The following is a 22,835-nucleotide window of genomic DNA, read 5'->3' as shown; positions in this document are numbered from 1 at the left end:
ATTTGTTAATGGCACCATCTTTACTCAAAGCTACCCAGTGTTCTTTCTTCTGTTGTGTGATTTTTCTGTCTTTAGAGTTCAATGATGTTGCTGTAATAAAGTTTACATATTCCATTTTTCTATCTTAAGAGTTTTCATTATTAAAATGGTTTTGTAGTAGGCCACCCAGAAGATGAGGAAGACTGGTTCTTTTTTCCATTAATGAAGTGACACTGTACATGTAAGCTCTTAAAATTTAAAGTTAAAGCTCTCCTCAGCTCAGCTCCATTAGGCAGTTTATGCCCTTAAAACCAATGAACTATTAATGTATTAAGATACTTGGCTAAAATCGATAGGTTTAGCTGCATACCCTAATGATAATGCTAGCTAGCACTGAAATGAAAGCTTGGAACATCCAGTGAGTATTGTTGAGGACAGAACTTAAACCAAAACCAACTTGGAGTACTTTGTGAATATTATATAAAATCTCAGTTTCCCTGCGAGTATTTCCTTTTGAGGAATCATTTACAAAATGTTTGAACTCTACTTCTACTTTATTAAGGCAGTTCAAAATCCTGTTGATTTCAGGGTTTTTTGGTTCAGATAAACTCAGTTTATTTGGATTTGTAACACAGAAAAAAAAAAGACTGTAAGGTAAGTATAGGAGGATAGGTATTGGGCCCAGCCTTGTTGCCTTTAGTCCTGCATTAGCCACGGCTCTCAATAAGAAAGAACCAGTGTTGAAAAGTGGCAGAGCCCGGCTCCTGGTTTGGTTTGCAAGGTAGTAGAAAGAGGTACTCTCTTTGTAGCTCTCCTGCCTCTAATTATAATAGGAATTAACAGAACAGATAAGCATATATCTGGAAATAAATCAGCTCCTATACCTCATGCGAAGAGTTAACTCATTGGAAAAGACCCTGATGCTTGGAGGGATTGTGGGCAGGAGGAGAAGGGGACGACAGAGGATGAGATGGCTGGATGGCATCACCGACTCGATGGACATGAGTTTGGGTAATCTTCGGGAGTTGGTGATAGACAGGGAGGCCTGGCGTGCTGCAATTCATGGGGTTGCAAAGAGTTGGACACGACTGAGCGACTGAACTAACTAATCACTAAATTGTAGTTTCAAGAAGGATTTCTAGTGATCTGTTTCATGCTTTAGGTGATAATAGGAATCTATTGGTATAGATATTTTGCCTCACTAACGATCAACACTAGATTTTGTAGAGATACTTTAAAAAAAAAAAAGGTAAACATAGGAGCCTCTAGTATTTGAATGTGTTACTCAAGCATATTAATTATATTATTGAAGTAGAGAGTAAATAACTTGGTTAACGACCATTATAGCTAATGTGAATCTAATCCAAATCATAAAGCATCCCAAAAAGTCTTAAAACTTTGTGAAAATGATTAATTTTCCATTTAATTTGCTTTGGTGATTTTTCTATTTTAGTCTTGTGTTTAATTTTAGATTATAAACTCTTTGTGATATAGACTATATCACTTACATTCGCCACACTGTTGGTAAAGTATCATAGACACACTTGTGCAATACATATTAACCAGCTGTTGGAGGTCCTTACCAAAGGCTTAGTGCCCCTCTGGCACAAATCACTGTACAGTTGTCATCTTTGGCAGAAAGGTGACATTGAAAATCTCGACTAGAATTCTTTTCCTTAAGCAAGGCAAACTCATGGTGTATTGAATTATTGAACCCTTTTTTTAATTTGAGAACTGAGATTTTTGCCTTACCCAAATGTTAATAATTCATATGATATTTATGTGCTCAGCAGACATCAACTTAAGCTCTTAGCTTATTGGGGACGCCTAATAAGACACAGAGTGCTTTATTTAGCTTTCACCTGTATCTCTACTCACTAATTTTCCATTATTTTTCCTTATTCTTCCTTTTTTAAGATGAATATATTATCTTATTCCTTATCTCAAAAGAGAAGTTCTGTTTTATAAAGCCTTAATTCACTGTTTAATCTGATAAACAGTTCTATTTGGAGGATTCCTTATCCCCACAAGAGAAGAAAATTATGGCCAGTGAAGATAGAAAGTAACGAAAACTTCTTATCATGACTCTTGCTGTGAATAAAATAATAATGAACATTTATTGATAATGTTAATGTCTTCCTCTGCCTTTGACTTATTTCTCATTTTAGGAGGTCTTTTAGTACTTTATAAAATTCAGCAGACTTCTGCTTTTCACACCTGGCTATTAAATGTGTTCATAGGATTTCATTTATTGCTTTCCCATAGTATTTCTGAACACTCCTCAGCACTTCTTAGTACCTCTGCCTCTTCAGGACTCACACATTTAAAGTAACGTGTCCATGTGCGCTCAGTCGTGTCCAACTCTGCGACCCCGTGGACTGTAGCCAGCCAGGCTCCTCTGTCTGTGGAATTTCCCAGGCAAGAATACTGGAGTGGGGTGCCATTTCCTTCTGTAGTCATTAAGTATCAACCTCATTTTCTTTCTTTACATTTTTAAGTGAAAAGGAGGAAATGACTTATTAAACTTATGACAATATATAAGATCTGTGAAGCGCAGTTTATTTCATAGGTATACATCTAATGTTGTATTTGCATGAGAAGGAAATAAGAACTATCTTTAAAAGGTGAAAGGTTTTTTTTTCTAATTGAAATATTATGATCATACTGATAAAACTTTTTTCCAGAATTTTCTGTCTAGTAAACAGGGAAACGAAAAACCCCTTTCAGAAAACATGGATGCGTTTGAAAAAGTGAGAGCAAAACTAGAAACACAGCCACAAGAAGAATACGAAATCATCAATGCAGAGGTAAGGTATCTTATCTCTATTCTTTTAAACCTTATATTACCAGTTGGGATACAAATGAAATACCTTATTATTTTTTTTAATTAATACCTTATAATGTTTATGGTTTATAAACATAAGCCCACATCCAAATTAGACTGATTTTGGCCTTTAATATGCGCTGAAAAACTTAAAGAACAAAGAATAAGCTAATTATGATCCTTTAAATAAATTGTAAAGATCAAAGCCAAGATGAATTTCCAAGCGTATTATATTAATTTTGGTTTTTGGAAACAACCAATTCTACTTTTAAATTTTTTTAAATAATTCTAGTGAGAAGTTCAAGTGAAACTAAGTCAGTGCTTCATTATTTGAAAAGTATTTGATTGTTCTAGCTATACTTTTTTTCTTAATAAAAGAAAATTCACTTTGAACAGTTTAATATCATGAAAGCCAAGTATTTGCTTGACCATTTTGTGTTTACCACACTCATAAATATTCAGTTGAAACTGACTGAACATACATGTTGAATTTTTTTTTTGAAAAATTTTTTGATAAGAATGGAAAACAGAACCACAGCTTATGAGTGAAAATTGCATACATAGTAGAATGAAAATAGCAATACAGTCCATGGAGCTACAGAGAGCCTGACATGACTTAGTGGCCGAACAACAAAGAATCAGGAATTCCAGATCAAATTACACCATTAACTAGCAGGTAGTAAATGTCTTAAGCTGCCTAATATCATATCAGTCGATCAGTTGCATTTAATATGTAGGAATTAGACAACAGCATGATTCATGTATTGGTTATGGTCTTTCTCTCTCTCAAATTGCTTTTATCTGTCACCTCTACAGAGGGTAAGATTCAGAAAGGTATTGACTGGGTTTTCAGGCTAGTCTTAAGTCATGGTTTTCGCATCTGCATAATTTTGGTTTATCTTAACGATGCCACTTGATGTCTGTTAATTGTCAGATGTTCCAAAAATAAAGCTAACGTGGTTCGTACATTCATGAGAACTGACATAGGTTTTGTTTTGCATTCTCTTTGTTTCTTTCATTCATGTATTAGAAATGCCTCCAATGATTGTAAACATATGGAAACCATATCTTGATCACTGTATTATATATTTATATCCATTTAATATTTTTTCTATGTTCATTCATAGACTTCAACAGGTCTGCTTTTATAAAAGATCTCATTTCTTCATCTTGAATAGTCAGACCATTAAGCAATTAATTAAATTGTGTTTAAACTAGTGGATAAATTATTGTTATTATTAAATAAACCATTTGTTTCTTTACATTGTCAGATTAAACATGGTGGTTTCGTTTATTATCAAGAGGGCTGCTGCTTGGTTCGTTCCAAAGATGAAGAAGGTACTGTACAGTTTTCCTTTTTAAGAAACACTTGATTTTTCCGATTTCACGTTTTTCATGAGAAATTTGGTATTTTTTTAAATTTGTATTTTCTGTTGCAGTATAGTTGATTCACAGTTATTAGTCTCATATGTACTGTAAAGTGATTCAGTTACATACATACATATATCCATTCTTCAGATTCTTTTCCCATATAAGTTATGACAACATATTGAGTAGAGTTCCCTGTGCTATACATTAGATCCTTGTTGATTATCTGTTTTATATATAGCAGTGTATATGTTAATCCCAAATCCTAATTTATCCCTCGCCTCTACATTTACCCTTTGGTATCGTAAGTTTGTTTTCAAAGTCTGTGAGTGTGTTTATCTTTTGCAAGTAAGTTTCTTTGTATCCTTTTTTTTAGATTCCACATATTAAGTGATGTCATATAAAACTTTTTCTATCTGACTTACTTAGTATGACAATCTCTAGGTCCATCCATGTTGCTGCAAATGGCATTGTGTCAAAAAGATGGCCAAGTAATATTCCATTGTGTATCTATATCTGTACATCTTTATCCATTCCCCTGTAACTGGCCATTTAGGTTGCTTTGAGTCTCGGCTATTATAAAGAGCACTGCAGTGAACACTGGGGTTCGTGTATCTTTTTGAATTACGGTTTTCTCTGGATATATGCCCAAGGGGATTGCTGGATCATATGGTAGTTCTGTTTTTTGTTTTTTAAGGAACCTCCATACTGTTCTCTGTAGTGGTTGTACCAATTTACATTCCCATGAACAGTGTAGGAGGGTTCCTTTTTCTCCACATACCTTCCAGCATTTATGGTTTGTTCAGGCCCCCACTGGCCTTCAAAGCCAAATGCTCTGGAGGCTCCTTCCAATGCCAAACCCTCAGGCTGGGGAGCCTGCCATGGGACTTGGAACTCTCACTCCTGTGGGAGAGCCTTTGTGATATAATTATTTTTCCAGTTTGTGGCTTGTCCACCCAATGGTTGGGATTTGATTATATCATGAAAGCGTTCCCCTACCCCTACCCCTGACTGTCTCATTGTAGCTTCTTCGTTGTCTTTGGATGTAAACTATGTTTTTTTGATAGGTTCCAGTCTTTTTGGTCAGTGGTTGTTCAACAGTTAGTTGTGATTTTGGTGTTTTCATGAGAGGAAGTGAACTCAAGTCCTTCTCCTACTCTATCTTGTCGGAAATTAAGGGCTGCTTTTAGTTTGTATGCTTGCTGCTGCTTTCCTCAACATATGTGGGCATTATCCCCCTGATATGGGGTGTGCTGGTGTGGTGGTCCGTGTGTACTCCCAGGACAGAAGGGCCAGTGGTTGGCCTACTCACCCCCTGTACATGCTGCCTGAAAGGCTGGTATTGATTTTCAAAGATATAAAAAATAGGTTTTGATTATTGATTTTTACCTTTATTTTAAATGACTAGCTTTTAATATCTGGGTTTGCCTAAACTAGAATTAATACTTAATACTCAGAAGCTTTGGCAGAGAAAATGGATGTGAGAACCAGCATTTTTTGAGCCTCTACCAAATCCAAGTTACTATGCTAGGCACAACATAGATTACTTAGTGTCACAGTTTCTTACTTTTCTAGGTTCTATATGGTCTATAAATATTAGACTAACTGTATCAAGTAACATCACATAGGCTGATGCATAGAGTCATACTGAATAGGATATTGTAATATTAAATAACAAATGCCATTTTCTGCACATATCAAGCTACTGTCAATGCTGAAGGAAGCCATAATGTAGCATCTTACAGAAGGGGAATGCTACTCTAAAACACTGAAATATAGTTTTTAAAAAATTATAAGTATATCTTATGGAATTATCTCCTCTACTTTTTTCTTTATGCAGCAGACAATGATAACTATGAAGTTTTGTTCAATTTGGAGGAACTTAAATTAGAGCAGCCCTTCATTGACTGTATCAGAGTTGCTCCTGATGAAAAGTATGTAGCTGCCAAGATAAGAACTGAGGATTCTGAAGCATCTACTTGTATAGTTGTGAAGCTCAGTGATCAACCTGTAATGGAAGCTTCTTTCCCAAATGTGTCTAGTTTTGGTAAGACACCAACTAAAACATTGAAAAGACAACAGCAAGAGAATTGTCTACACTTTTGAGACATTTTTATTTGCCCACATGAATGAATCAGAAGATGAATGCCTGATCTGTTTATCCCTGTGGACTCCGTACCTTCCTCTGTGCCTCTTAACCAGGAGACCTTCCCTTCTTTAGTTAAATATCCAAATCCATGTCCATGTTTTTAAAAGTATTATAATCAGAGTCTAGGTTGCTCAGTGTATGTTAATGTATCAGTAATATATATCAGTGCATGCATGCTAAGTCACTTCAGTCATGTCCGAATCTTTGCAACCCTGTAAACTGCAGCCCACCAGGCTCCTTATCAGTAATGTGTCAGTAATAATATTCTTTGCTATTACTTAGAGTACATGTTCACATATAAATTACATCTTAATATTTTATTCAACTTTAGGCTGGGGTATTTTTTTAATTTCACATCATCTTGTCCAGCCATTGTAGCATATTGCACTGGGGTCTCTACCAAGGAACTCTGGAACAAGATGAATTAACTTTTTGTTTGTTTGTTTTTTCGACCGCACAGCTTGCGGGATCTTAGTTCCCTGACTAGGGATTGAACCTCACCCTGGCAGTGAAAGCGCCAAGTCCTAATCACTGGATGACCAGGGAGTTCCCTGAACTAACTTATTCATCATTAAAGTTATGATATTTTTACCAGTACAACCAACTTTAAATTTTATCATTTTTCATTGAGTGATTATATATATGTGTGTATGTGTGTATTTATATATATACATACACAGACTTTATCCTCCCTTTCATTTTCTGCCATAAATTTCCCCATTGTTCAATAAAGAAATGCTTTTACAATGAATTAAAATTATATCCTATCGAATTTTTTCTAAGACATACCTCTTTTACATTTTAACCTCTAAAATCAGAATGCATATTATACAATGATGTCTTTCAGTCACTATCAGCCAGGTGGCAGTCATGATGTAATTGTATGAATACTTTAATTTACAGCTTCCGGTAGGATCTAGAAAACACCAGCATATGACTGATTCGTATTTTTATACAGCAGAAACCAACACAAAATTATAAAGCAATTTTCCACCAATTAAAAAATAAGATTTTTTTTTTTTTTAAGCTTAGTTTGAGATAAACTGTCACTTGAAAACATACAAAAACATTTAGGCATGAGAGGAAGTGATCCAGTATTTCGGCAAACTTAAATATGGGCTTCCCAGGTGTCTCAGATGGTAAAGAAACCACCTGCAGTGCAAGAGACCCGGGTTTGATCCCTGAGTTGGGAAGATCCCCTGGAGGAGGACAGGACAAGCCACTCCAGTATTCTTGTCTGGAGAATCCCATGGACAGAGAAGCCTGGTGGGCTGTAGTCCATGGGGTTACAAAGAGTCAGACACAACCAACCATGTAAGCACAAGAGCGTGAAATTTAAACATAATCGATCTGCTGAAAGCAGATGTGACTTTACCAAAGACTTTCCTAAATATTGAATGTTCAACTCTTATTTAGAAACTTGAGTACCTTGAAACTGATAACTACAAAACTTAGAATTGATGTAGTAGTATCTTATTCTTTGGAAATAACAGGGTTAGATATAATCAAACCTGTGTTAGATTTAGATTGCCAGAGATAAACTTACACATCTCTTCTGTTTGACACTCAGAATGCACTGTGCCTTTTTTTTTTTAACTGTAAATAGGTGGCCATATATAATTCTTTAATTATTTTCTTTTAGAATGGGTAAAGGATGAAGAAGATGAAGATGTTTTATTCTACACCTTCCAGAGGAACCTTCGCTGTCATGATGTATATCGAGCCACTTTTGGTGATAACAAACGTAATGAACGTTTTTACACAGAAAAAGACCCAAGGTACTAGAACAATTCAATTAAGTCTTTATTTTCAGCATATTTCTCTGGTTATCTAAAGTGCTGGTCTTGGCTGAGTTAAAACATTGATTTTGGCTGGAATCAGATATAATAAGGCTAAAGGTGAGCAAAGCATTCTTTTATAAGTGATTTAGATTCAAAATTGGAAACTAGTTATATTCAAACTTCAGAGTGAACACAGATATATCATTAGACTATAGGTGCTGAATTACTAACATCCTCTCTGTACTGACACGAGAGGAGTTCTTAGTTTAACACTTAAATAGCACTGTCATGCAGCACTTAGAATCTCTTGTAGGTCATAACTAGATTAACCATATCAGTTACACAGAATTCACTATTTATTTCATGTAGATTATCTAAAATTTAAATTGCTTTGCTTTGAGCCATGATATACTTTGGTCTTTAAATTTTACTTTCCCCAGTAATCTGGTATTTCCTCCTTAAAGCTAATTCTTTTTGCTTCAGGACTTATATTACCACTTAACCAGGCTGGAAAGGAAATGATAATAAGTTTATCTGGCAAAGTTCCTTAACTCTTACCCAGATGTACTTTTCCAAATGATTTATAAGAAATTATTTCTTAACACCAGGGTCCTGTCACCTCATACATAATTTAACAGTATGATTTGGACAATGTCTCAACAGATTTTGCAAGAGGAAAAAAAATGAGCTTTAAAAACCAATCTATGAGTGTAAAATTGATACCCCAAACAAGAAAATTCACCCTTCACTTAATAAAATCTCAGACCTGACAAGGACCTTAAAGAAAATCTTGTACAACCCCAAGTTCATATAAAGAACTTGAGGTCTGGAGAAATTATTCCAGCCCGCAGAACTAACATCCTTGATCCAGTAACACTGTCATTGCTTTTTTTTCTGATGAGGATTCTATTAATGAGAATTTACTAGAACTATTCCTATGATCCCACTATTTTATGTGTCGTTTGTCAAGATTGTCTTTTGGAAATGACAGTTTATGCTAGTAATTTATTACATTATACCAGTGACTTTCATTATAGACTATTTTCTGTCTTGCAACTAAAACTTACCATCTGTCTTTATATTTCTTAGTATTTTCATGAATTACTTTCATAATAAGGAAATGTAGATGCAATATTTAAAGGCATCCAGTGTGTCAGTATGAATTAGTATAATGCTCTTGGGATAGTCTTTGATTTATTGAGTCATAAAAATACTCTTAATCATTAAAATAGTATTTCTATTACTAAGAATTCATCCTAAGGAAATAATTATAAAAGTTATGGAGAAGGAAACTATCTTTATGATATGTTCCCTTTTATATTTATTACAATGAAATAGCTAAGTATTTAAGAATTATGATAATTCAACTTAATAGGATATTAAGAAGCCATTAAAAATAATGATCATAAACTGTATAACTAATGTGGGGAAAGATGATAATATGTGTAGTAAGAAATGCAGAATCCAAAAGTGCATCTGTATTTTAATTATATCTATTTAAAGACATGTATAAAATACAAATAAGCCCTGGAAGGAAAAATAGAAAAATTAAAATCTAAAAAATGTTTTAGTTTAGTGAGATTGTGAGGGTTTTTATTCCTGTTGTTTGTTTAGTTATAAAAACTGGGAGAGTAGGAAAAAAGGATATCCAACATGCATTCAAAGGAAAAACAAAGAAAATTCTGTCTCTTTTCTTCCTTACAATTACATATCTTCTCCAGGAAGTTTATTTCCTCTTCTCAGCAAAAACCCCTGTAATCTATTAATGTGATTGAGTGTTAAATGATGTCTGTAGTTTACCTTGAAATGCATCTTTTTTAAAAGATGAATTGAAAGATACATAAATATGTGATAAAGGAAATATAGCAAAATGTTAGCAGGTATAGAATCTTAGTGGTGAGTTTTGAAAAATATTCATAATAAAATAGAGAAAAATTATTTTGAATGCCTTTGAGGAGGAAATGAGAAAAAATAATAGCCAGTTTTTACAAGCAGGATTTCACTAAGGAGTTTTTCTTTTCTGTGTGCATTAGAAATTAATATATACACTCAATACCAGTGAGAAATTATCATTAGCAATGATAGCTTGCGTTTGAAATTTATTGGATTTTCCTCTCTCTCTCTCTCCCTCTCTTTGCTGCATAGTTTTTTTGTCTTCCTTTATCTTACAAAAGACAGTCGTTTTCTCACCATGAATATCATGAGCAAGACCACTTCTGAGGTGTGGTTGATAGATGGCCTGAGCCCTTGGGACCCTCCAGTACTTATCCAGAAGCGAATCCATGGGGTCCTTTACTATGTGGAACATAGAGATGATGAGTTATACATTCTCACTAATGTTGGCGAGCCTACAGAATTCAAGGTAAATCCTGTATTTTCGTGGTCCCCATTTAGGCTGTTAGGAAGTGTTACAGTAACATCAACATTTCTTGCTCTAGGAGTTTATTGTTGCATAAGCTTTGGGTCATTAAATACTGATGCTATCTTCCTGTATATAACCAATCCCATTTCTCTTCCCTCAGAGCTAATATACCTCTTCATATTTTACTATACCCAAAAAGGTTAGCAAAGGAAAACATTCCCTATCCTAAATAATGTTAGTCATCAAAGCCAAACTTAGTGGCTTAACAAACTTTTCAAACTTTTATAAACGAGATTTTCAGATCAGTTTGGACTGATCTCAGGCAGTTCCTCTGCTGGTCTCAGCTAGGCTCAGTGATGGCCCCACAGTCAAGGGGCCGAGGCCTCACCAAGGCCCCACTGGCTCTCAGGGCTTGACCATCAGCTAAGCACTGCATCATACCCACCCAGCAGGCTAGCCAGGGCTCATTCATAAGGTGATGTTCACACTTCAGCCCTGATGCAGAGTTAAGTTTCTTCAGCTCTTCATAAACACTGCAGACTAATAAGGTCTGGTTTTCAGTGGTTTCATCTCTGGATGCTGTAGTCATCATTTCTGATACCTAGATCTCGTCTAATTTTTTTCCACACAGCTAATGAGAACAGCAGCTGATACCCCTGCTATTATGAATTGGGATTTGTTTTTCACGATGAAGAGAAATACCAAAGTTGTAGACTTGGACATGTTTAAGGATCATTGTGTTCTCTTCCTGAAGCATAGCAATTTACTTTATGTTAACGTGATTGGTCTGGCTGACGATTCAGTTCGGTCTCTAAAGGTATGTTTAATTTTCAAAAGATAATACTGTTAATCAGAATACATGCTATATTAACAGAACATCAAATTTTGAATAACAGCAATGTACTTTTTCTTAGAAATTAAATAGAATTTAGTATAGTGGGTCTTCATCAGGTTTAGGAGGTTTATTTTGGAATTACTTTTAGAAGTCTTTGCTTTTAGTGCACTGAAAAATACTGCTGGGTACGATGAACTTCAGAAGTAGAGTTAAGTGCCATTGTATTTCTCTTGCTACATATCTCTGTATCATGTATCTCTACAACCTTAGATATAGTCATAACTCCGGCCAGCTTGGCAGCTGGAGCCTAACCACTACCTCCTTCTCCCATCCCAGACAGTAATCATGCCTCCCATGTTTCTGCTACAGTGTTTTGGCCACACTTGTTTGTGTCTGTATCATCTCTTTGCCAGTTTTATAAAACTGTGAATGGTAACATTATTTCCCAGTTTTACAGCAGCATTAATATGTGAGTTAAGGTGACATGCACTCAAGGGAAAAAGAGAGGCCTCTGTTTTGCTTGATGCAGAAAGAGTTGTGTGACCAGCAAACAGGCCATTTGTATCTCCCTATCTGTAGTATTATGACAATTTTTGCTAAAATGCAATTCCAGTAAATTCACTGGGTGTTTATTAAATTTTTATGTGCAGAGTTCTATATTGGGCTTTCTGGAATGGAAAGATAGTAAGTCAAAATACCTGGCCATAAGAGAATACCATTTTTCATGAGATTAGACTTGTAAACAAAGATTAAGTATAGGATGGGTTTAAATAAGTGGGATCAAAAACATAAAATGTACCATGAGGCCTGGAGGGCCCAAGAAAACTTTAGGAGGTAGTAGAATTTGAGATAACCAAAGAAGATAGATAGGGTTTTTTTGGGTAGGGAAAGGAATAGTATTCTAGGATGAGAAAGTCCATCAAATGAAGCTCTCAGCTGGAGAAGTTAGGAAAATATTCAGGTAACTTCTAATAAATCACTTTTATTGAAGCAGAACAAATTACTAGGGGATGAAGCTATGATTTGACATTCTTTGACTGTCAACATGATGAATTTATCCATAAATTATGAAGAGGGGAAAATTTGAAGTTTGAAGGCAGGGGAATAATTTAAGGAGTCATAACTTCACAAGGTTATCTGGCAGCCACGTTAGAGTACACCAAAGCACCAAGAGATGAGGGGTATGGAGGTTAGTTTTGAGATTGTTATAGTGGCATAGAGATCTAGACTAGAGATCTCTTCAAGAAAATTAGAGATACCAAGGAAACATTTTCATGCAAAAATGGGCACAATAAAGGAAACAGTATGGACCTAACAGAAGCAGAAGATATTAAGACGAGGTGGCAAGAATATACAGAAGAACTATACAATAATGATCCAGATAACCACGATGCTGTGATCACTCACCTGGAGCCAGACATCCTGCAGTGTGAAGTAAAGTGGGCCTTAGGAAGCATCACTACAAACAAAGCTAGTGGAGGTGATGGAATTCCTGCTGAGCTACTTCAAATCCTAAAAGATGATGCTGGTGAAGTGCTGCACTCAATATGCCAGCAAGTTTGGAAAACTCAGCAGTGGCCACAGGACTGGAAAAGGTCAGTTTTCATTCCACTCCCAAAGAAGGGCAATGCCAAAGAATGCTCAAACTACCTCACAATTGCATTCATTTCACATGCTAGTGAAGTAATGATCAAAATTCTCCAAGCTAGATTTCAACAGTACGTGAACTGAGAACTTCCAGATGTTCAAGTTTGATTCAGAAAAGGCAGAGGCACCAGAGATCAAATTACCAACGTCCGATAGATCATAGAAAAAGCAAGGAAATTCCAGAAAAACATCTGCTTCATTGACTATGCTAAAGCCTTGACTGTGTGGATCACAACAAATGGTGGAAAATTCTTAAAGCAATGGGAATACCAGACCACCTTATCTGCCTCCTGAGAAACCTGTATGCAGGTCAAGAAGCAATAGTTAGAACCAGACATGAAACAACAGACTAGTTCTGAATTGGGAAAAGAATACATCAAAGCTGTATATTGTCACCCTGCTTATTTAACTTATTTGAGAGTACATCATGCAAAACGCGAAGCTGGATGAAACACAAGCTGGAATCAAGGTTGCTGGGAGAAATATCAATAACCTCAGATATGCAGATGACACACTTTTATGGCAGAAAGAGAAGAAGAACTAAAGAGCCTCTTGATGAAGGTGAAAGAGGAGAGTGAAGAAGCTGGCTTAAAACTAAACATTCAAAAAAAGAAGATCATGGCATCTGTTCTCATCACATCATAGCAAATAGATGGGGAAACAATGGAAACAGTGAGAGACTTTATTTTCTTGGGCTCCAAAATCACTGTGGATGGTGACTACAGCCATGAAATTAAAGACGCTTGCTTCTGGGAAGAAAAGCTTGACAAACCTAAACAGCATATTAAAAAGCAGAGACATTACTTTGCCAACAAAGATCTGTATAGTCAACTGCTGCTGCTGCTGCTGCTAAGTCGCTTCAGTCATGTCCGACTCTGCGACCCCATGGACTGCAGCCCACCAGACTCCTCCATCCATGGAATTTTCCAGGCAAGAGTACTGGAGTGGGGTGCCATTGCCTTCTGCACTGTATAGTCAAAGTTATGGTTTTTCCAGTAGTCATGTATGGATGTGAAAGTTGGACCATAAAGAAGGCTGAGTGCAGAAAAATTGATACTTTTGAACTGTGGTGTTGGAGAAGATTCTTGAGAGTCCGTTGGACTGTAAGGAGATCCTACCAGTTCATCCTAAAGGAAATCAATTCTGAATATTAATTGGAGGGACTGATGTTGAAGCTGAAGCTCTGATACTTTGGCCACTTGATACAAAGAACCGACTCATTGGAAAAGAATTTGATGTTGGGAAAGATTGAAGGCAGGAGGAGAAGGGGACCACGGAGGATGAGATGATTGGATGGCATCACTGACTCAAAAGACATGAGTTTGAGCAAGCTCCGGGAGATGGTGAAGGACAGGGAAGCCTGGCGTGCCACACTCCATGACGTCACAAAGAGTCAGACATGATTGAGCTACTAAACAACATTTAGTGGCATAAATAAGAAAGAATGAGAACCTAAATAAAACAGCCAGAATTTCCCATCTACTTCATGAAGTCAAATTATCAATGTAATGTCTGGTGTCTTAAAAGGCTGTTATAAATGTTCTAAAACAAAAATGATTTTTAACTTTCATGATTACGTTTTTCTTTCTAGTTATGGTTGTATACTTTATAAATAATATTTAAATAAACAAATTATCCTTGAAAATAATCCACAGTCTGAAGTGAATAAATTAGGAACTCTTCTAGAAAGTCAGTGAAAATATATGTCTCTAGTGCTTTACTGCAGTGGATTCTTTGGATTAATTACAAGAAATTTTCTCTGTGAACCTAAGCTCTGTGACCATAGTTTCTACAGGTTAAATGGTACGCTCTTTATGCACACATCCCCCACCTATATTCTCTGAATAGTGCCCACCAGTGACGTTGCTGTGCCAAGACCTCTGATTTTCTAAGGAATTTGCTCTTTCTACAATTACTCAGGAAAAGAAAGGCAATTTTCTTTGAAATATTCTGACTCTCAGTGCCATTCTAACATACCGTCAGCCTGCTTACTAGAGTTCTTTTAAAAGGTGTAAGAGGGATGTTAGTGGAAGGCTTGAGGCTGGACCCTGCTGCTCTGAGAGAATAAATTTTGATTTCTTTTCCTTTTTTCTTAAAGTTAACAATCTTAATCATAATAGCAGTGAGTCTCTCAGAGTAGGTGTGCGGGAAAGGTTTTGTTCTGCACAATGGTTAGCCTGGGAGCTAAAGTTAAAAACAAATTGTAAATGCTTTAGTGCTGCTGAGCTAGTTTGTAGTCCTGGAATAATGACTGTCGTTCCTGGGGCTGTCCAGGCAGTAGAGTAAGGGCTGCTGGGTAAATTATTAAAACCACAAGTGAGAGATGTCATGTTCTATGAGAAGAGAGATCTTGAAGATATCTTTGGGTTCTGGAATCCCTACTTGATGGGCTGTTATTCTTAATCTTTTTGTTGTTTTATTGCCAAAGTTTATATATCCCCAGATAAACTTTTTTTATTAAAGGAGATAAACCATTTTCCTGTACTTTTTTCGTATTTTTATTGGTCATTATTTTTTTTGTTGTACTGAAGTAATCCTTAAATGAGGCATTAGATGAAAGTGGATAAAAATAAACTTGATATCTACATCATCTTGTTTGGAGCAGACCCAGAAATTTAATTAATAATACTTAGTGTCTCAATAAAAAGTACAGCTAACTGTTCTATTTCTTTAGCTCCCGCCTTGGGCCTGTGGATTCATAATGGATACAAATTCAGACCCAGAGAACTGCCCCTTTCAGCTGTGCTCTCCAATACGTCCCCCGAAATATTATACATATAAGTTTGCAGAAGGCAAACTGTTTGAGGAAACTGGGCATGAAGACCCAATAACAAAGACTAGTCGTGTTTTACGTATGGAAGCCAAAAGCAAGGTAAGTCTTTGTGATCCTCACTGTCAGCCCCGCCATTTACTGAAAAGATTCTGTTTGTTAATTATTAATGCCCCTGATGGGATTACATTATCACAGTTTAGTAAAGTGGATCTCACATTCCACTGCAAGACTCAAATCATTCTAGGAAGTAAATGGACTTTTCTTTAAACTTGAATACTCATGCAATTTTTTAAACATGGATTAGAAAATTTATAACCAGTCTGAGTGCTAAGCCACTTCAGTCATGTTGAACTCTTTGCAGCCCTATGGACTGTGGCCCACCAGGCTCCTCTGTCCATGGCATTCTCCAGGCATTCTCCATACTGGAGTGGGTTGCCATGCCCTCCTCCAGGAGATCTTCCCTCCTCCAGGGATTGAACCCACGTCTCTTACATCTCCTGCATTGACAGGTGGGTTCTTTACCACTAGCGCCACCTGGAAAGCCCTTTATAACCAGCTTAGCAAGTCCTTGATATTATATATTGTGTATATTTAAATATTAAAAATTGATTTAAAGAAAAAAATAGTTTGTGTGTCATTATGGCAAAAATTTTGACAGTAATAAGCAATTAGAGTGAACTAGACTAGGATTTGGAAAAGGAAATGGCAACCCACTCCAGCGTTCTTGCCTGGAGAATCCCAGGGACAGAGGAGCCTGGTGGGCTGCCGTCTATGGGGTCACACGCACAGTCAGACATGACTGAAGCGACTTAGCAGCAGCAGCAGCAGACTAGGATAGTCCCTGCCTTTATGGATATTAAATCTAGTGGGGAAGATGCAAGATGTTGAAGAAGTAATTTCTAATGTACTGATTGCTGCAAAGGAAGATGTACTGAGGACAGTGGAAACATACGATAAAAGGAACTTAGCTCTTCTGCAGAAATGGGGAAAGCTTCTCCAAGGAAGTACTGTCTCTAGAATGATCAAGAGTTAAGCTAGGGGGCTTCTCTGGTGGCTCAGTGGTAAAGAATGTACCAGTCAAGGCATGAGACACAGGTTCGATCCCTGATCCAGGAGTATCCCACATGCCACAGAGCAGCTAAGCCCATGTACCACAACTGAGCCTGTGCTCCACAACAAGAGAAGCCTGCATATTGCAACTAGAGAGTAGCCCCTGCTCGCCGCAACTAGAGAAAAGCCCACTCAGCAGTGAAGACCCAGTACAGCCAAAAATAAGAAAATAAAGTTATTTTTTAAAAAGCTTAAGCTACAGGAACTTGCCTGGTGGTCCAATGGTTGAGATTCTACCTTCCAATGCACGGGACTTGGGTTTGATCTCTGGTCAGGACCTGAGATCCTACATGCAGTGGGGCAACCAAGCCCGCATGCCACAGGGAAGACCAGTGCAACCAAAAAGAAAAAAAAAACAGTTAAGCTAGAAAGGGGGAAGGATTATTTTATAGAAATTCACCTATATCTTTTTATAACAATGAATCTTGCTGCTAAGTTGCTTCATTCGTGTCCGACTCTGTGCGACCCCATAGACGGCAGCCCACCAGGCTCCCCCGTCCCTGGGATTCTCCAGGCAAGAACACTGGAGTGGGTTGCCATTTCCTTCTCCAATGCGTGAAAGTGAAAAGGGAAAGTGAAGTGGCTCAATCGTGTGTGACTCTTAGCAACCCCATGGACTGCAGCCCATCAGGCTCCTCCATCCATGGGATTTTCCAGGCAACAGTACCGGAGTGGGGTGCCATTGCCTTCTCTGAACAATGAATCTTACTGAGAAGTAAAAATTCATTTACACTGTTGTAACAAGTTGAGTATAGTAATGAGGGGAAGAGTTCTTCCTTATTTGATAACACACTAGTGCCCTGAAGTGAAGTTTTCAAAATGAGAGTGAAAATTTAGAGTGGCCTGGTTATATTATTTTCCTTGTGTAAACTAGTGCTTTTTCCTTAGTTTCTGTAAGCAGGGTGACAACCAACATTTCTACCCTTTTTCTATGAAAGGAAGATCAGATATAGTTCATATTATCTTAATTTTATCTGTCCAGAGAACTACACTGAGGTACAGTTGTTTGACTTAAAAATAATTTAGATGTTAAAATTTATAAAACCTGAACCACTTTGAAACATTTTAAAAATAAAGTTAAATAGGTTGATGAAGAGGATGTGAGTGGGTGTTAGGTTAGTAAGAGATTTCAGGTTTTAATGATTGAGAATTCTGACAGTAGAGTACCAAAAATTGAGTTGTTTAAACTTGTTTAGTTAACATATCTGTATATATTCAAAGATAGGAAATGCCCATATATAACCTGAGGTATAGGAAGAATACTATGCTAATATATGTAACCTTGATAGTTATTTTGGTTTGTCCTGAAAGAAAAAAAAATAGTTAAACTGAGTAGTGAAGAACTCATTATAAAGTTACTTAACTGTCATGAAAAGCTATATTTAATAAACCATTTTCAAGCCAGAGTCTTACTATCTTTTCTAGTTACTCTAATATTGTGTCAGCAGAGTAGCTGAAAATTAAGGACCCTGATGGACTTTGAGAGACCATAACTCTTTTGTCTTAATTAAATGAAGTTGCTGCTCAACATCAATAAGCATCACATAAAATTGGGAATAAAACTGTTTCAAAAGACTTCTTTACCTGCATAATACATCTTCATTTTCAGGATGGAAAATTAGTGCCAATGACTGTTTTCCATAAAACGGATTCTGAGGACTTGCAGAAGAAACCTCTCCTGGTACAAGTGTATGGAGCTTATGGAATGGATTTGAAAATGAATTTCAGGCCTGAAAGGCGGGTGTTGGTGGATGATGGCTGGATATTAGCATATTGTCATGTTCGGTGAGTCATGTTTTGTGTGTCATATGAGGGCTGGAGCATCATCACATGTCCGGAATAACAAGATGCTGGGGAGCAAACATTGATTGGCTCATTTGTACTCCTAAACCTGTGCTAGTGGAACCTGGTTCACTAGCAGAACCCTGGGTCTGGGATTATCTAATCCCAAGAGCAAAAGTGTATCTTTTTAGGATTTTACACCAGATTTTTAGAATTTTTAGAATAGATAAACCAGTCTCTGTACTTAGCTACATTATTGTTTCCATTTCATTCTCCTGAGTTTGGATTTTTCTAAAATAGCTTCTTAAGCTGGACTCCCTTTTTTCCACTCTTAATTTCCATATTATTTTGCTGATTTCAAGACACAAAAGTATTTTGTTTCTGTTTAAATCTTTTACCACTTTCCCGTCTCCACGATAGACTCCAGATCCTCCACATTAACACCCTAATGATGTGGCTTACCTTCACAGTGGCGTCCGTCAGCACTCCCCAAGTACGCCCTCCTCTCCGGCCGTGCACATCCTACACATGCAGCCTTTGCTACATCATTTGAAATGACAGCCTCTGTGACCTTCCACATGCTGTGTCTTGATGCCTTCCCTTTCTTTTTGTTGTTGTTCAGTTTCTCCATCGTGTCCGACTCTTTGTGACCCCATGGACTGCAGCACACCAGGCTTCCCTGTCCTTCACTGTCCCCCAGAGTTTGCTCAAACTCATGTCCATTGAGCCAATGATGCCATCCCTTTCTTTGCACTTCTGGGAACTCACATTCTTCCTTCAAGACTCAGCTTAGGTGTCATCTCAAAGCATTCATGTTCTTGACTCACATATATAGACAGGTGGATAATCTCTGCTCTGGTTCTGCTTCTGTTATAGCAGTGACTGTGTTGCTTGGTAGCTGTTTTTCCCCGAAAAATTATGACCTCCAGGAGAGAGGATTTCTACTTGTTTATATTTTTAAGGCCTGCATTTAGCACAATGCCTGGTAAATAGCAAGCAGGCACTCAAAGCATATTTGTTGAATCAAGTTTTGATTGTCTACAACAGGGGTTGGCAAACTTTTTCTCTGAAGAACTAAATAGTAAACATTTTAAGTTTTGCGGGCCACATATGGTCTCCCCTGCATATTCCTGGTTGATACTTATTTTTTTCCCCAACCTTTAAACATATAAAAATCCTTCTTAGCTCAAGGGCCATATAAAAACAGGCCTCTGGGCAAATTTAGCCCACAGGCTATAGTTTGCTGACCCTGACCTATATCATTAATATTTTTTCCCCACTAAAACTTTCTTGCCCTTTAATTTCAGGGGAGGTGGTGAGTTAGGCCTCCAGTGGCACGCTGATGGCCGGCTAACTAAAAAACTCAATGGCCTTGCTGACTTAGAGGCTTGCATTAAGACGCTTCATGACCAAGGCTTTTCTCAGCCCAGTCTAACAGCCCTGACTGCTTTCAGTGCTGGAGGGGTGCTTGTGGGAGCACTGTGTAATTCTAGTCCAGAACTGCTGAGAGCTGTGACTTTGGAGGTGAGTACTCTATCTCTACTGTTTACCGAATAGGGAGGTGTGAAGTAATAGATGCTCTAAGAAAAATTTCCTGTTTCAGTTTTACTATTAGATAAAAGTATAGCAGAGCTTTTACATTTTAAACAGAGAATTGTAGCTATGGGAGAGGTTCCTGACAGTATTCTTTATTGATTTTTAAGGATTTCCACTAAAGGATATTAGTGGCTATTCTCATTGATCATTTTGTATCTGTAAGAGCATTTAGAGTTGGTGGAAAAGCGGCAAAGCATGTATGATACACCGGATCTAGGAAGTCAGGCCGAGCACACTGACTCTGGAATGTGTGAAATCCTTTGGCTCTATTGGCATCAACATTTCAGTCCTGGATTTAGGGACTCTTTCTTTTCAGATACTCCATTCTTATTAGTAGTCTTTAGGAGTAGTTTTTCTGTACTTCAGTTGAAATACCTGTTCTGCAAAGGCTCTATAGTCTTTTGCTGGTGTCCAAAATTATGAAATGACAGCAGCTCATTCACCTCCACCATTCTCCTGCTTCCTGGTTAGTGTAGGGGCAGAGGACATTTTCCTGTTCCCTTCTAGGTTCTTCTGGGTGGTCTAAGAATTAAATTGACACAAGGCAGATTAACAGAAGGAAATGAAACAAAAGTTTAGTGACATGTATACATGGGAGAGACCCAGGGAAACTGAGTGACTCACCACAATGACCAGAGATCTCACCTTAAATACTGTCTTCAGCTAAAGGTGAAAGAGGATGTTGGAGGCACTGATTTGGGCCTTCAGGAGATAGAAGGCAATTCACGTGGAGATGGAAAAGTGAAAGTCTGATAAACAAATGTTTGTTAGCAGAGACGAGGGAACACAGAGTGGACTCTGGTCTCTAAGCGTTTCCCCAGCGCATGTCATCCATATTTATTATCTGGTGATATTCCTGTAATAGGCCCTCTGTCTAAATTCTTCAGGCAGTTATAGAAGAGGTCAAAGTTTCTTTCTGAGACTTTTTGGACCTTGACTATTTTCAGCTTCAAATAATCTGGGGATGGCAAATTTTGTTCTTCTGCAGTAGATAACTCTAGAAGATAATTAGGATAGAAAAAGTAAATTATTTTCAGGGTTTTTTTAGTTTAATTTTGAGGGTGTGGGGTATACTGTAGGCTTGTATGAAGTAAATAAGTGTTAAGTAATCTTACCCTGTAAATCTGTTTTTAATAGAAATATTAAGTATAGAAGGAAAAAAACTCCATGCAAAAAGATAATAATGGCAGAATTATAAAGAAAATGTGACTAACTTCTGACTTTGAGAAATTACTTTGACTTTAGAAGTCAGAAAGGAAATCATCAGAAATGTGTGTATAAGGATATTTACCCCACATTGCTTGTAACAGTGAAGACATGGAGTTAACCTAAATATCCAACAGTTCACTCAGAATTTGGGGCATATTATGTCTGATTGGTAAAACTAAATTATGTGGCTACTCTCACTCTGAGGCAAAGCTGGGACGGGACCTATCTGGCATTTAGCATCTCTAACAGTGAGAGGCAGCCGGTGTCATAAGGTTAGGGATAGTCTAAATGCAAAAAAGGAGCTAAGTCAAAGATATTAAACAGACAAAAAGAATTGCATTTGCCCAATGTACTTGCTTAATGTTAATAGAAAACAAAGCTGAAAAACAGGTTATCAGATTATAATGGCTTCATGAACAAAGCAGCTGCCATTTCTTTTAACACTGGTTATAAGCCAATGAGTGATTTTCTTTTTCAACTTGGATATTTTTCAGATTTTCTTCAGTTAGCATTTATTACCTTGTTATAATGTAAAGTGTCCAGCTGAGTTTATTCATGTGTTCTGGGAGTTTTAGTTTTAATTGTAGTAAAATAACAATAAAATTTATCATTGTAACCATTTTTAAGTGTGTACATTTCAATAGTGTTAAGTACATTCACATTGTTGTACAGTCAGTTTCTGTAACTAATCTTGCAAACCTGAAACTCTACCCATTAAGTGGCAACTCTCCAACTCCCCCTTCCCCTAGGCTCTGGTAACCACCATTCTAGTTTTCTTTGAATTTGACTAAACTAAGGTACCTCCTATATAAATGGAACCATACAATATAAGTCTCTTTACAAGTGGTTTTTCTTTTAACTTAGATAGTTTCCTTAAGGTCCGTTGTGCTGTAGCAAGTGTCTTTCTTTGTAAGGCTGAATTTCATTGTATCATTGCATTTATATTTTGCTCATCCACCCACCCATCAGTGGACCCTTGCATTACTTCCAGTACTGTTGTGAACAGAGGTGTACTCGTCAAGACCCTGGTTTAATTTCCTTTGGATACACACCTAGGAATAGAATGGCTGGAGCATGTGGCAATTCTGAGTTTATTGTCTGAGAAACCAGTGCACTGTCTGCACCGTTCTACAGCCCCACTAACAATGCACAGGTGTTCCCGTTTCTCCACGTCATCGCCAACGCTTTTTTTTTTAGAGCCTAGTGGATGTAAGGTGGCAGCACTTATTATAGGGAAAAAAGAAAACTAAAAGCAAAAATTGTGAAATTGGAAGATAAACCTTTTGTCATTCAAGGAGTCTGAATACCTTAAAAGCCAGTTACAAATCTCAGGCCCTGGTTAGACTGGGCAATTAATCTGGCTCCTGGGAATGTACATTGCTGCTTGAGCTCTGTTCTCTCACGTCAGCATGTATATTCA

The 22,835-nt window shown here is 37.1% G+C and overlaps 1 protein-coding gene across 5 annotated transcripts in view; it reads left to right on the top strand.

Moving 5' to 3' along the window:
• PREPL (prolyl endopeptidase like) overlaps nucleotides 1-22,835 on the top strand; it is a 37,670-nt gene that overhangs the window by 9,705 nt on the left and 5,130 nt on the right. For 3 of the 5 annotated variants that reach the window (XM_040224721.1, XM_040224723.1, XM_040224726.1), the window contains 9 exons: nucleotides 2,664-2,786; nucleotides 4,075-4,141; nucleotides 6,012-6,218; nucleotides 7,963-8,098; nucleotides 10,247-10,463; nucleotides 11,095-11,280; nucleotides 15,620-15,817; nucleotides 18,438-18,613; nucleotides 19,918-20,134. In XM_040224721.1, coding sequence (XP_040080655.1) covers nucleotides 2,664-2,786; nucleotides 4,075-4,141; nucleotides 6,012-6,218; nucleotides 7,963-8,098; nucleotides 10,247-10,463; nucleotides 11,095-11,280; nucleotides 15,620-15,817; nucleotides 18,438-18,613; nucleotides 19,918-20,134 — 1,527 coding nt within the window. The remainder of the gene's footprint in view (nucleotides 1-2,663; nucleotides 2,787-4,074; nucleotides 4,142-6,011; nucleotides 6,219-7,962; nucleotides 8,099-10,246; nucleotides 10,464-11,094; nucleotides 11,281-15,619; nucleotides 15,818-18,437; nucleotides 18,614-19,917; nucleotides 20,135-22,835) is intronic. The other 2 variants (XM_040224722.1, XM_040224727.1) reach the window with 1 other exon arrangement.

Source organism: Oryx dammah, unplaced genomic scaffold (genome assembly GCF_014754425.2).
Source record: "Oryx dammah isolate SB20612 unplaced genomic scaffold, SCBI_Odam_1.1 HiC_scaffold_25, whole genome shotgun sequence".
In the NCBI taxonomy this organism is placed as follows: domain Eukaryota; kingdom Metazoa; phylum Chordata; class Mammalia; order Artiodactyla; family Bovidae; genus Oryx; species Oryx dammah.
Note: the sequence above shows the minus strand (reverse complement) of the source record. Positions and strands in the feature narration are given on the sequence as shown.